The 15,024-nt window shown below is 44.3% G+C and overlaps 1 protein-coding gene across 4 annotated transcripts in view; it reads right to left on the bottom strand.

Annotated features, from left to right (window-relative positions):
- The window catches only part of LOC109894361 (disheveled-associated activator of morphogenesis 1), an 82,251-nt gene that overhangs the window by 18,543 nt on the left and 48,684 nt on the right, over positions 1–15,024 (bottom strand). For all 4 annotated transcript variants that reach the window (XM_020487798.2, XM_020487797.2, XM_020487803.2 and 1 more), the window contains exons 3-13: positions 9,890–9,979; positions 5,521–5,592; positions 4,442–4,536; positions 2,894–3,227; positions 2,524–2,634; positions 2,325–2,428; positions 2,148–2,214; positions 1,929–2,046; positions 1,191–1,329; positions 414–472; positions 114–301 (exon numbers count right to left, since the gene is read on the bottom strand). In XM_020487798.2, the coding sequence (XP_020343387.1) occupies positions 114–301; positions 414–472; positions 1,191–1,329; positions 1,929–2,046; positions 2,148–2,214; positions 2,325–2,428; positions 2,524–2,634; positions 2,894–3,227; positions 4,442–4,536; positions 5,521–5,592; positions 9,890–9,979 (1,377 nt within the window). The remainder of the gene's footprint in view (positions 1–113; positions 302–413; positions 473–1,190; positions 1,330–1,928; positions 2,047–2,147; positions 2,215–2,324; positions 2,429–2,523; positions 2,635–2,893; positions 3,228–4,441; positions 4,537–5,520; positions 5,593–9,889; positions 9,980–15,024) is intronic.

The raw sequence follows: 15,024 nt of genomic DNA, 5'->3' as shown, positions 1-15,024 counted from the left end.
TGTTACATAAAATTACAATGCATTTTGTGATGCTATTTTCTATGTTTTTCCTTGGACTTTTGGAAGATATCCCCATTATGAGCTAAAACAGAGATCTAAACAAACAAACGTACAGTGCTGAGGTCATGCAGCCGGGCGGAGAGGTCGGCCACCTGCTGCTTGACCTGCTTGTGTTCGCTGGACTCCTTCTCCAGCTTCTCCTTCATCTTATTCAGCGTCTGCATCATGTCCTCCTTCTCCTGGGTCTTGGCCTCACACTCGCGTTCCTTCTTATCAAACTTCTGCTGCAGCTCATGGTGCTCTGAGAAACCAGACCAGAACAGGCGAGACCAGAGCAGTATGATGATACACAGTATCAGAAAGGTCTGTCTTCCGACAGTTCCAACGCTAATAGAAACCAGAAATGTTTGTACCTTTTCTCATTTTCTCAGCCTGTTCTTTCCATTGTTTGACTTCATTCTCGTTGACCAGCCTGAGCAGAAGAACAGAGGTTAATCTAACGTATTAAACATCGCAGCAAAATCCCACTAGGCATTACCCCCCCCCCCCCCACTGAGGTTAGGCATAGGCTTAGTTTTAAAAACGGGTTCATTAGACAAGTCATTGGTGATCAGAGTTGACAACAGGGAACCTGTAAACTTCTTCTAAACCTACCCAGAGTCAGATTGAGATTTTCAAGAGGCAACTGAAGGGGTTGACTGATGTTTGTGTATGTCACAGATTTCCTCATCCAAAAAAACAGATCAAAGCGCTTTAATTCTGGATTATATTTTCAAAAAGGAATTATTAAAATCCTGGTAAAACCTGCTTGCTGATTTTTAGCAAGTATTAAGGGATCAGGGTATTCATGCTAAATCAGCAAATAGCATTGAAAGGATTGTAAAATGAAAGTGATAATAGGACATACATATTTTACATGTAATATTTGTGATGTACAAGTACCTGGAGCAATAGTGATTTTGATCATGGCCACTGTATTGAGTGCAGGATAACATGAACGCATTAAATATACAGCATTGATTATATTCATGATCACCATATTCGGGTTTAAAGCCATTTCTGGAATGAGGCATGTTAAATAACACATGGAGATTTATGATGAAGACCGTCAGCCCTCTGCCGTGCGGGGAACGTCAAACCGACTCAGACATAACTCAGGCATGTCGAAACATTTCCCCCCTCTCACTCACATTCGCACCACGTTCTTCACGTTGAAGTTCTCCAGGGGGGTGACGTCAGGGTCATGACCTTTGTCGTTCTGCAGGACGATCTGCTGGACGATGCGGTCCAGGAGGAGCCAGTAATGCACTGTGTTCCCACTACGCTTGTCTGAGAGAAGAGAGAGCTTTATTAATACCCTAAGGGAACATTTGATTGCGCCAGCCAATGCATATGCAACAACAAACATCTAGGGCCAGTCTTCTGGACACAAACTAAGTCTAGTCCTGGAGTAAAAAGCATGTTTAATTGAGATTATCCATTGAGAATGCTTCTTAGTCTAGGACTAGGCTAAATATATGCACATGAAATCCTACCATACACATAGCAACACAATAAGGACAGAGTCTAAGGGGAGAGATTAGGCTGAAGTCAGTTCCCTCAGGACAACATACACAAAGCTAAAGCATTGTGGAGGAACAACATTTCCGCTGTAGTGTAGAAAGTTCTTATCAAACGGCAGAACACGCTCTAGAGAGAAACCCCTTACATAAGCAGAATTCCAACAATAATTTCCAGGTATTTAAAACTACCTAGAGAGGACATCATTTTTACTGCTGTTCTAAAATACACTAAAAACACTGATATATAACCACATTGGATCCCTCTGAGAAACCAAACAGTCTAGTTCTCAAAGATGTAAAAAGTTGAGGCCTGAAGAGTCTTGGCAAACTCAAAGAAATGGCGGACGGGAGGTAGGTGGCACTTACAAGGCATAAGGAGACAGTGCTGTAAGACAGATATAAAGTGCGGGTGTGCATCTGTGTGGTTCATCTTCTTCTTTATGAGCTCAAACACTTGCGTGGCACTTTTTGTGTCAATGTGCACCTGCAACAACAAAAAACAAACGTTGATATTAGAACTAGTAGACAGAGAAACGACTATTACAAACTCCATGTACTGTATAGGTAAATACCAATGTTACTCACAGTGTCAAAGCGTTTTGCCAAAGATAGTTCATCCTCGTTTCTCAGCATCTCAAAGAAGTCCAAATGCCTGGAAGACAACATCTCATGGTCAGACACAATCTACTGCAGTAGGGTATGACAGTGTGGTCTAGATCTTAAATGTACTATACCAATCACGCAGTTTATGACTTCACTCACCTGTCTAACGTTGAGTTGTCGTGAGACCTCAGTTTATCGATGATTGGCTGGATGCCCAACATAAGGAACTCGTATCGCAGGTGAATTCTGAACTCAAAGCTCGACTGTGGAGTACAGTACACATAGCAGTTAAGACTCTCTGAAGACAACCAACAGGACCATAAAGAGGGCAAAGACTTCGAGGAAGAGGAGTACTCACCTCCCCTGCTCCCTGACTAAGCACTGCATTGATGAAGGACATGATGGCTGTTTTCAGGTTGACCTCGTCCCTGTAGCGCCCCGTACTCCTGTCCAGGTCATTCAGCAGAGTCTAAGACAGGAGAAACGAGGAGAAATAAGGAGTAAGCATCAGTAATATGATCTTGAGAAAAAAATAGCTGTGGTCGTAAACACGAATTAGATAAACATCTGAAAGTTATAAATGTTAAGTGAATAAGACCATGCAATATCTCTGGCACAGCCTTAACACACGGTTAAGGAAAACCTTGGGCTAATACATTAGTGTGAAAAGCCCAATTGAACACTTGGCTACAGTGGTGTCTATGAGGCTAAGGTGTCTGTCTTCCCACCTGGAAGCGAGTCCTCTCGCAAGCAAACTTCTGATAGTGCAGCATTGCCTCCAGGATCTTCCTGTGCCCTCCTGGCACCAGACACACAGCGCCCATGATCTCCAGCACCGCCACTTTGGTCTTGACGTTCTCAGTTGCCAGGCTCTGGGCAATGATGTTGATGCTCTCTGTGTGGGAAAGCACATGGGAGCGCCCCTGGGAGTTGTTCATCAGGGCCTTGATGCAGCCAATCAGGGACGTGTGGATCTGGGACTCGGTGGTCTCGTAGTCCATGCTCTTCAGGAAGTTCAGGATGCAGGTCAGACCGTCCAGGTCGATGAACCGCGTCACAAACCTTTAAAGGAAGAGGATTTAGGGTAAAGGTCAGGGAGAGAGACAGGTTGCATCTGAAATGGCACCCTATTCCCCATGTAGTGCACTATTTTTGACCAGAGCCCTTAGACCAGAGCACTTTGAGACTCCCGAGTGGCACAGCGGTATAAGGCACTACATCTCAGTGCAAGAGGTGTCACTGCAGTCTCTGGTTCGTATCCAGAATGAATCACATCCGGCCGTGATTGGGAGTCCCAATGGGCGGCTCACAATTGGCCCAGCGTTGTCTGGGTTTGCCCGAGGTAGGCTGTCATTGTAAATAAGAATTTGTTCTTAACTGACTTGCCTAGTTAAATAAAGGTTCAATTAAAAAATATATAAATCAAATGTAAAATAGTGTGGTGACCATGTGTTCTATCCCTTTGTTGCCCTCTACAGTAACTTCACTTTGATTAACAAAACTAAGAGTTTGCACACGTGTGTTTGCATGTGCTTTCGGTGTGCATATGTGTTCAATGTAAGCAACTGGAATTGCAGTTTTCATTCCATGAAAACAAGAACAGAGGACAAATAAACATCTTCAGCCAGCAGCCAAGCGCCATTTAGCACAGTAAAACAGGCATGGAGGAAAACAGAGAGAGCTCATTGGTGATAAACTACCATGACCCCTGGGAGGGGTTAGAGGTGAAAGGTGAGAAGGAGACCTAACCTCTGGAGGACCTTAAGGGGAAGACATTTTACCTCACGTGTGTGTGCTTGCATACGTGCAAGTGTGTGTGTGTGTGTCAGGCTAGTCTACGCGGTGTGGTCTATAGAGCTGTAATATCATATTAATGCAGTGGTGTTTGGACTGGAACTGAGTCTGAATGGCTCTCAACACAAAGCCTAGTCTGGTGATTAATCATATTAGGTCACTCTAATGATGATGAATGAACTCGGAGACTGAATTAACAGTGAATTAACTCAACCTACTTTGTGAAAATAGCAGACTCACTAAATCACTCTCTGCCAAAATCTGTTATGACTTATGCTCGAAATAGAATATGAGTTTATCATAACTAATATCTCATAAAAGAAAAGGAAACTCGATCTCATGTGATCTAAGGCTATCCAATTCTTCAATTTCAGCCTTCGGTTTCACAAACACATACATGGCACACATCATAATTGAATGCATGCATACGAGAACGAGTAAGCATTAAAAGGAGCATGAGTGTGTGAGTGTCACTGGTTTACCTCATGGGTTGTGTCCTTAGAGCTGTCTTTAAACTCTCTATTGTCTTGTTCCTCTCTTCCTCATCCTCCATTTCCAAAGCAATAAGGGTCTTCCTCTGGTGATGACAAGACGACTCAATGACAATGTGCTCACTAAAACTCAAAATGGTGTCCTTCAAGGCTCTGTTTTAGGACCATTATGGTTCTCTGTTTTTTCCAGGCCATAAGAACTGATTCACAGTGCTGGGAAGGAACCTGCTCAGTAAGCTACTATCCCTAGCTGTAGACCACCAGCAGGCAGCTCTTATCCTATTATCCCAGCAGACCACCAGCAGCTCCTTCACTGATACATGACTGGAGGTAATTTCCTTTACTTGGCCTGGAGCAGGCTACACCCTCTGGTAACAGTTAGAAGTTAGGGATCCAACCAGAATCTCACACCTGCCAGCCCTAGTGCTACTGTAACTACACTGCCCTGTGAAAACATCCTAAATTAGCCTATAGGGATCCCCCCCAGGACTACTACCTCCAAACCAGAGGAAGCATGTGGAGATTTAACACACAACTCCAGGGTGTGAGATTCCATTAAGGGACCATAGATTAACGTCATCAGCTTGTCAAATAGTGCATGTTAAGGTGGACAAGCCTTTTAGGCGCATATATTTTTTAAATATATGTTCTCAATAACTTACCAGGTTAAATAAAAGGTCACTATTATACTGCATATTTGCCTAATATAAACTGAGGGTTTCACAGTTATTTACATATGTGAGAAATATGTAGCATTATAAAAGACACACACACACAGACCCCCCCCCACCCCCACCCTCCAGGCAAAACTATAAAACAAATTGATATTACCCCCTTAATTTACTCAAATTTTCCACAGATTTAGCATCAGACCATAAGCTTTTACAAGGAGAGATACCCATAAAATAGATGATCTACTCTATATAGTGGCTAGTGCAACACCAAAATCACATGGCTCTGTTTACACTACAGCATGGTTGGTTATTGTGTGTTATTGTTTTGCATCTGCAATGTTAGCTATATTTGCCAAGGACAGGTTGGGTATTTGATGAGGGGAGAAGGATACTTACAGCAGCCATAGAATTCAACTGGTCGATATAGAACTCTGGCCAGCTAGTCGCACCCTTGCTCTCTTCTCCCTCCTGAAACAGAAAACAGACAGACAAAGGGTTACATAAAACACCCACACATTCCTTCCACACCACATCAACTTTTAATATATTTCCCTTGACCATCATATCATTATCCAGACAAAACCCAAACCCTGTATTGAAAAGTACAGTGCATAGCCTGAGAACAGAGAATACCTCCAAGGCCTTATGACCCCTATATAACCTGACCCACTAGCGTGTAATTGCAGCTCAACTCCTTCCAGTGACAGTGGAGTGTGTAAGCTGGACTGCCCTCATTCATTTACAGCCTAGTCTCCCTTTGGGATCATAACAACCACACCAGATATGTACTCTCTGGTTCTCACCTGGCTCTCAGTCTCACAGAATGTATAAGGTTGCTGTGCAGCCTAATCTCATGGATTCTTATAAATCCCCTGTGTATCGCAGGCTCAAGTCGTCCATTTTGTCTTAGGTTTTGGCTGAGCATGAACAGTCTAGAGTAATGTCCAGTACATGCCTTTTCCCTCCTTAGTTATGGGTTCTCAACAGATGGTAGTATTTGTATTGTATAAAAAGGTTAATGATCTGAAATAATGCCATCGTACATTTACTGCAATTGGGTAATTTTCTATGTTTAGGCTATAATCTGCTACTGCTCCTCTTTAAATCACAGCGTACGTTTGGCCAACACTGACCAGGATCAAGCCCAGCCTTCAATGCACAAGTTCTTTCAAACATTCTTCCACAATCATTTCAAAAGAAATGTTCCTGTTCAGTGTCCTAGTTCCGTATACTGTCCAGTCCCCTGGCACCTCATAATTGAAGCCTTTGAGTCCCCACAGGAGTGGTTAGGTAAGCAGATTTAATGGGCTACTGGGTGAGCTACCCACCCACACTTCCCAAAGCTTCCCAGACTAAAAAACCAAACACTAACACCAGCACACCAAAGTCTGGGCTAGTGAAATGAGTGTGTGGCTTAGCAATGGTCAACACAATATCCCATTAAAGGGGTCTATAAATCTGTGAAAACAAAGGAGCTGGAGCACTCCCTCTCTCTCCCTGATGAGGTGTTAGTTACCCAGATTCCCATCCATCCTCACCACATGAGCAATGAGATAAGGATGAAACCAGTTTATATTTCAGAGGTGGCTATATTTCAGACAGCAGAATTTATTAAAATAGTTGGGTTTAGTAGATCTTTATAAAAAAAAAAGTATGCTTCAGTTTGGTTGGTGCCTAACCGTACTCAACCAGCCAAACAGAATGTGTGCTCGCATACTCCCTTAAAAGACCTTTGCTTGAAAAACAAGAAAAAAGCAGAAATAGTACCGTTTGTCCATTTTGAGATGCCATAGCCAGTATACACTTCCTCTAAACAGTCAGTATTAATCCAAGATAACTCAAGAAATCTGTCATTCATTTTGATGTTTTTGCCGATGAGATCTTAGTGGTGCAATTTTACATCTAAGATGTTTGGTGCAGTATTTCTCAAAGAAAGAATGTGCATGAAAACTTTATTGAAGAATCCCTACGGTTGTCTAATCACAGATTAAGGTACGTAGACTTTGGCTCAGAATTTGGGCTTGCCTTCAGAAAAAAATGTGTCCCTGAACAGCTGAAAAAACCCTCACCGAAGTCAAAAACATCACAAAATGGTGTCATAATATATGCACAAATTATGAAATGTTTCGGCTGGGAAGCATGCGGACGACTTAAGGAGTGGGTCAGCAGGAATGAGGACAGTAGTAGTGACCACTTGTGAAATGTAGCACTGTGCTGCTATATCTCCCAGTACTTACTGGAAGACTGGTAAGCTTGGAGCTCGCTTTGTAGGTCAGTAAGACATCACTGCGAACACAGCGCACTTGCTATCCCACATTGACCACCTTGGCAGTTATCATGGCTGGAAGGTTCCGGCCAACTGACGATGAAATCTACCCTGGAATCCCAACTGAATATTGCTTAATTTCACTATTGTGTCACTTGTCTGATCAACAATAGTGAAAAACAGAGCCGTGTTCAATTTGGATCCCAGACAAGGTGAGATCCACGCAGTTAATGAGACAAGACGTTGACCCCGGTAATGGAACAGCGTAAGCTGGACAGGAAATGGAATGTAAAAAACAGGAAGTATATAAGGGCTACCTGGGCTCAGAGGGCACTGCACCTGCTATTGGCTACTGGCCATGCCACTCAGTGCCCACCATTGAGAAGAAAGCTGCCTACTGATCAACAGACAGCAGCTGCATTGGTGTTTCTATGGCAGCACTCTCTCGCTCTCTTAACAAGGTCTTACAGTGCAGGACATGCCAGACAACATAAACCAACCATTTACTGTTACAGAGCGGTTACAGACCAGGGGGAACTCGCATCCAGTCAAACACTCTCCTTTATTAAGTCAATTCCATGTAACGCCTCTCTAGATAAAACCCTCTAGTTTACAGTGCCTTCATAAAGTATTCTCACCTTTACTTTTTCCAAATTTAGTTGTGTTACAGCCTGAATTTAAAATGGATTAAACAGAGATATTGTGTAACTGGCCTACACAAAACCCCATGATGTCAAAGTGGAATTTTTTACAAATAAAAAATAAATGAAAAGCTGTCAAAAAGTGTTAAATACGTTTGTTATGGCAAGCCTAAATAAGTTCAGGAGTAAAAATGTGCTTAACAAGTCACATAATAAGTTGAATGGACTACCTCATCTCTGTACCCCACACATACAGATACAATTGTAAGGTCCCTCAATCGAGCAGTGAATTTCAATACACAGATTTAACCACAAAGACCAGGGAGGTTTTCCAATGTCTCGTAAAAAAAAGGGCACCTATTGGTAGATGGGTAAAAAGAAAAGAAGCAGACACTGAATATCCCCTTAACCATTATTAAATTACACTGGATGGTGTATCAATACACCCAGTCACTACAAAATACAGGCCTCCTTACTAACTCAGTTTCCGGAGAAAAAGAAAACTGTTCAGGGATTTATTCATGAGGCCAATGGTGACTTTAAAACAGTTACAGAGTTTAATGGCTGCGATAAGAGAAAACTGAGGATGGATCAACAACATTGTACTTACGCCACAATACCAACCTAAATGACAGAGTTAAAAGGAGGAAGCCTGTACAGAATAAAAATATTTCAAAACATGCGTCCTGTTTTCAATAAGGCACTAAAGTAAAACTGCAAAAAACTTATTCTGAATCCAACACGACACGTCACGGAGTACCACTCTTCATATTTTCAAGCATGGTGGTGGCTGCATCATGTTAAGGGTATAAAAACGAGGGAGTTTTTTGGGATACAAATAAACAAAATAGAGCAAACAGGCAAAATCCTAGAGGAAAATCTGGTTCTGTCTGCATTCCACCAGACACTGGGAGATTCATTCACCTTTCATCAGGACAATTACCTAAAACACAAGGCCAAATATACACTGGAGTTGCTTACCAAGACAACATCTTGGTGGCCTAGTTACAGTTTTGACTTAAATTGGCATGAAAATCTATGGCAAGACTGGATAACGGCTGTCTAGCAATGATTAACAACCAACTTGAAAGAACTTGAAGATTTTTTAAAAGAATAATGTGCAAATATTGTACAATCCAGGTGTTGAAAGCTCTTAGAGACTTACCCAGAAAGACTCATCGCTTTAAATCGATGCTAAAGATGATTCTAACATGTATCGACTCAGGAGTGAGTACTTACGCAAATTAGATATTTCTGTATTTCATTTTCAGCACATTTGCCATTTCTAAAAACATGTTTTTACTTTGTTATTATTGGGTATAGATTGGATTAAATGGTTTTTTTTCCTCACCATTTTAAATTCAGGCTGGACCTCTGTGTACTTTAATCTGGCAAGACAGCCAGGATTCTGTATTCACATATTTATCAGCTAGTCGGCCAGGACAGATGAGAGCGTCCTTCCAGGAAATATATCCAATCCGTTAATGAGGAACAGCACAACTCCAACGTTAGGGTTCATTTTCTATTAGAGGGCTGGAACACTAGGGGAGGGCTTTGATGTGTTGACTCAACGGAATTGGGGCAAGGAGGTGGGGATTGGAAAGGGAAGAGAGGGGGGCTTGTGTTGAGTCTCTCCCGCTCTCTCTCTCTCATTTGTTTCAATTGAAAATATTTCCCACACACTAGCAGCGCTCAGCAGACATTCCCTCTGGATACTGTAGCTAACATACACAGAGAGCAAGAGAGATGCACACACACACACACACACGCTCTCTCTCACACCCAGACACAATACAAACAGGATCAAAACACATGGTTACATTAATACTAACTACTAGTCAAGTGGCCTTAAACTTACCTTCTTTTTGCTACAGTACATCTGCCATTTCTTCTCAGCTGGCAGGGCAAACATGACTTCCCGGTGTTTCCCTGACAGGTCCAGCTCATCCTGCAAGGTGAAAGAGGAACATTGTACTGAGTTAGAGGGTTATTAGGCATCTCTGTGCCTGACACTGTCACGAACCTGTTGTAAGAGGGACTATGAAATATTTCTTGATCGATGTGAAACCTGTATTACGATCATTTTAAGCTGATAGTGTTTTTGAATGATCTTGGCATTGTGATTTCTCAAAACTGGTTTCTCAAACTGGTTTTGTGAGTAAGATGAGAAGTAGATTGATCAAATTATACAATAATAGGGAAGACATCAAAACTATGGAATAACACATGTAGTAACCAAAAGAAGTGTTAAACAAATCGAAATATATTTTAGATTATTCAAAGTAGCCACCCTTTGCCTTGATGACAGCTTTGCACACTCTTGGCATTCTCTCAACCAGCTTCATCTCGAAGGGGTTCCCACATATGCTGAGCACATGTTGGCTGCTTTTTCTTAACTCTGCGGGATTGTGGAGGCCAGGTCATCTGATGCAGCACGCCATCACTCTCCTTCTTAGTCAAATAGCCCTTACCCAGCCATGCTGGTTGAGAGTGCCTTGAATTGTAAACAAATCAGTGTCACCAGCAAAGCACCCCCACACCATCCCACCACCTCCTCCATGCTTAACAGTGGGAAATACAAAAAGCTCACCTACTCTGCGTCTCACAAAGACAGGGCGGTTGGAACCAAAAATCGCAAATATGGACGGTACTGATGCAATCCGCCTGGTGTCGAAAACGCCATCTTCTCCCGGGAGAAGTTTGCCAACGGTACCTGCCAATATCCTTTGGTCAGGTCAAGGGTGCTGATGTACCGGTCCTTTCCCCAATCGGTCGATGAGCTCATCCACCCTCCGCATAGGGTAGGCATCGAACAAGCTTATGATGTTCACACCGCGGAAATCATTACAGAAGCGCAGGCTACCGTCCGGTTTGGGCACCAACACAATGGGGCTGCACCATGCACTGTGAGACTCTTCAACGACCCCCATCCTAGGCATAGTCTCCACTTCCTGTTTCATGGCCTTCCTTCGGGCCTACAGAATCCGATATGGCCTCTTTCGTACCGTTTCCCCGGGACGGGTATGCATGTGGTGTTCAATGAGGGTCATGCGGCCGGGCTTCTTGGAGAACACCGCCATGTTCCGATCGACGAGCTCCCTGAGCTCATGCCTCTGGGCTGGCTCAAGGTCCTCATTGGTGAGGTCCAGTAGGCCGCGTGGCCTCCTCCCATAGAGGAGTTCGAAAGGGGAAAACCCCATGGAGGACTGGGGTACTTCTCAGATTGAGAACATTTAGGTGGGGTAGTAGCTGGTCCCAGGAGAGGAGAGCACACAAATCTTTCATTAGGCGGGACATAAACTCATTACCTTGGTCTGTCAGGATCTCATTCAGGATGCCCACCCGGCTAAAGAGGTGGAACAGCTCCAGGGCGATTCCCTTGGACACCGCCGCCCGTAGGGGAATGGCCTCGGGATACCGGGTGGCATAGTCTGCGATTACCAGGATGGACTGGTGTCCTCGTGCTGTTTTTATTCAAAGGGCACCCCGATTATCAGTAGGGGGACCAGTGTGTTTCGGAAGTGTGCCTTTGCGGCAGTCATTTGACACTCCGGGCAGCTGTGACAGTAGTTTTCCACGGCCCTCCTCATCCCGGCGCCAGTGGAACCGGGCTGCGATCCGTTCCCGGGTCTTCTCCATTTATTTATTTTTTTAACCTTTATTTTACTAGGCAAGTGAGTTAAGAACAAAATCTTATTTTCAATGACGGCCTAGGAACAGTGGGTTAACTGCCTGTTCAGGGGCAGAACGACAGATTTGTACCTTGTCAGCTCGGGGGTATGGACTTACAACCTTCCGGTTACTAGTCCAACGCTCTAACCACTAGGCTACCCTGCCGCCCCGCATAGACTCGCTGCCCTCTTCATGTCGTGGGGTAGTGCCCGTAGGAAGCGAGGACCACTTTGTCTAGGATGGAGTGGGTGGGTACGAGCCATACCCTGGTGATGCGTAGTAGGTCGCTCATCTGGGCTCGGGAGGGATGTGTCGGCTACGAACCTCCAGCTGTGGAATAGTTGAGCCCGATGGGCCAGGCTGTGAGTATCTCCCCGTTTGAGTCTGTCGTAGTTAGCTGCCTGTTCATCATTCAGGTCCCAATACGCCTTTTGGGCATTCCCAGAGAGGAACGGGGCGAGCAGACTGGCCTACTTCTGCCTAGGCCATCCTTCTCGTAGCGCTGTCCGTTCAAACGTACAGAGGTAGGTTTCGATGTCGTCATCTTCTGTTAGCTTGAATAAAAACTGGTTTAGATGTGATTCAGTAGACACTCCTCCTTGTAGCTTCCTGATTTCCTCAATGAGGTGGAGATTTTATAGCTGCTGTTTTGTCACACAATGCCACAGACATCTCAAGTTGAGGGAGCGTGCAATTGGCAAAGTGACTGAAGGAATATCCACCAGAGCTGTTGCCCGAGAATTACATTTTCATTTATCTACCTTAAGCCGCTACAATATCATTTTAGAGAATTTGTCAGTACGTCATACCGGCCTTACAATCGCAGAACACGTGAAACCACGCAAGTACATGACCGCCACATCCGGCTTATTCACTTATGGGGTCGTCTGAGACCAGCCACTCAGACAGCTGATGAAACTGAGGATTTTTTCTGTCTGTAATACAACCCCTTTGTGGGGAAAAACTCATTCTGATTGGCTGGGTCTGGCTCCCCTGTTGGTGGGGCTGCCTCCCAAGTGGGTGATACATTTCAATGTCTGTACTGTGAGACACCTAAGACAGCGCTACAGGGAGACAGGACGGACAGCTGATCATCCTCGCAGTGGAAGACCACGTGTAACAACACCTGCACAGGATCAGAATATCACACATGTGGGACAGGTACAGGATGGCAACAACAACTGCCCGAGTTACACCAGGAAAACACAATCCCTCCATCAGTGCTCAGACTGTCCGCAATAGGCTGAGAGAGGCTGGACTGAGGGCTTGTAGGCCTGTTGTAAGGCAGATCCTCACCAGACATTACCGGCAACAATGTCACCTATGAGCACAAACCCAACGTCGCTGGACCAGACAGGAATGGCAAAAAGTGCTAATCACTGACGAGTCGCGGGTTTGTCTGACATGGGGTGATGGTCGGATTTCCATTTATCGTCAAAGGAATGAGAGTTACACAGAGGCCTGTACTATGGAGCGGGATCAATTTGGAGGTGGTCCGGGTCCGTCATGGTGTGAGTCACAGCATCATCGGTCTGAGCTTGTTGTCCTTGCAGGCAATCGCAACGATGTGCATTACAGGGAAGACATCCTCCTCCCTCATGTGGTACCCTTCCTGCAGGCTCATCCTGACATGACCTTCCAGCATGACAATGCCACTCGTTCTGTCTGTGATTTCCTGCAAGACAGGAATGTTAGTGTTCTGCCATGGCCAGCAAAAAGCCCGGATCTCAATCCCATTAAGCACGTCTGGGACCTGTTGGATCGGAGGGTGAGGGCTAGGGCCATTCCCCCAAGAAATAAACGGGAACTTGCAGGTGCCTTGGTGGAAGAGTGGGGTAACATCTCACATCAAGAACTGGCAAATCCGGTGAAGTCCACGAGGAGGAGATGCACTGGAGTACTTAATGCAGCCGGTGGCAGATACTGACTGTTACTTTTGATTTTGACCCCCCTCCCCTCCCCCCATTTGTTCAGGGACACATTATTCCATTTATTTTAGTCACATGTGTGGAACTTGTTCAGTTCATGTCTCAGTTGTTGAATCTTATGTTCATACAAATATTTACACGTGAGGTTTGCTGACAATAAACGCAGTTGACAGTAAGGATGTTTATCTTTTTGCTGAGTTTATACACACACACTCCATTTAGCAGGTTGATTTTATATGAAGTCATTTACTCATGTGTGCATATATTTTATGTATGGGTGGCTGGCCCAAGGAAATGAACATGCAATCCTGGCTTTGCAAGCGCCATGCTCTATCAGCTGAGTCATACAGGACAGCTATGAATGCTCTGTGTGTGTGTTTGTATGCCCCATCCATATGTGTCGGCTGTTCCCAACATCTAAACCAGCCTGCAGCGCCATTGATCCACTGTCTGGCCCCTCTATATGTTTGTCAACAATCATCACTTACAGCCAAACATCCCTGCAATATCACATCATTATTGACATCCCATTGGACAGATTCCAGACAGGACAGGATGGCTGCCAAGTGGGATATCAAAGGATTATTTATTACATTATGCGTGACCAGACAACACCCCATTTCTATGACAACACCTCTAATGCATCAGAATTCCTGTCGGGACTGGATTAAATCGCATTTCATTTGTCACATGCTTCATAAACAACAGACAGACTAACAGGAAAATGCTTATGGGAACATCCCAACAATGCTGGGAAAAATAGAAAAAAACATAGAAAATAGAATAACGAGGAATAAATCAAAAATGAGTAACGATAACTTGGATATATTTTCCCGTACCCGTAGGGGGCCTTTTTCCTGGCCGTCATTGGAAATAAGAATTTGTTCTTAAATGACTTGCTTGGCCCTCCGTTAGTTAAATCAAGGTTAAATAAATAAAAAATATAAAAACACAGGGCACCAGTAGATACAGAATGCACATATAGGTGGGGCTAAAGTGACTTGGCAACAGTAGAGATAATAAACCGTAGCAGCGGTGTATGTAATGAGTCAAGAGTTAATGAGTCATGAGTCAAGTCAAGCGGGTCAATGCAGATAGTTAGATAAATAGTCCGGGTAGCTATTTAGAAGTCTTGTGGCTTGGGGGTAGAAGCTGTTCTAGATCCTGTTAGTTCCAGACTTGGTGCCTCGGTATTAGTTGTCGTGGACACCAAGGAACTTGAATCTCTCGAGCCACTCCACTACAGCCCCGTCGATCTGGATGGGGTGGTGCTCAGCCCTCCGTTTCCTGTAGTCTACGTTCAGCTCTTGCTAACTTTGAGGGAGAGGTTGTTGTCCTGGCACCACACTGCCAGGTCACTGACCTCCTCCCTATCAGCTGTCTCATCATCGTT

The sequence above is a fragment of the Oncorhynchus kisutch genome, linkage group LG7, assembly GCF_002021735.2.
Source record: "Oncorhynchus kisutch isolate 150728-3 linkage group LG7, Okis_V2, whole genome shotgun sequence".
Classification (NCBI taxonomy): domain Eukaryota; kingdom Metazoa; phylum Chordata; class Actinopteri; order Salmoniformes; family Salmonidae; genus Oncorhynchus; species Oncorhynchus kisutch.
The sequence above is the reverse complement of the archived record's forward strand: the minus strand, read 5'-3'. Positions and strand labels throughout refer to the sequence as shown.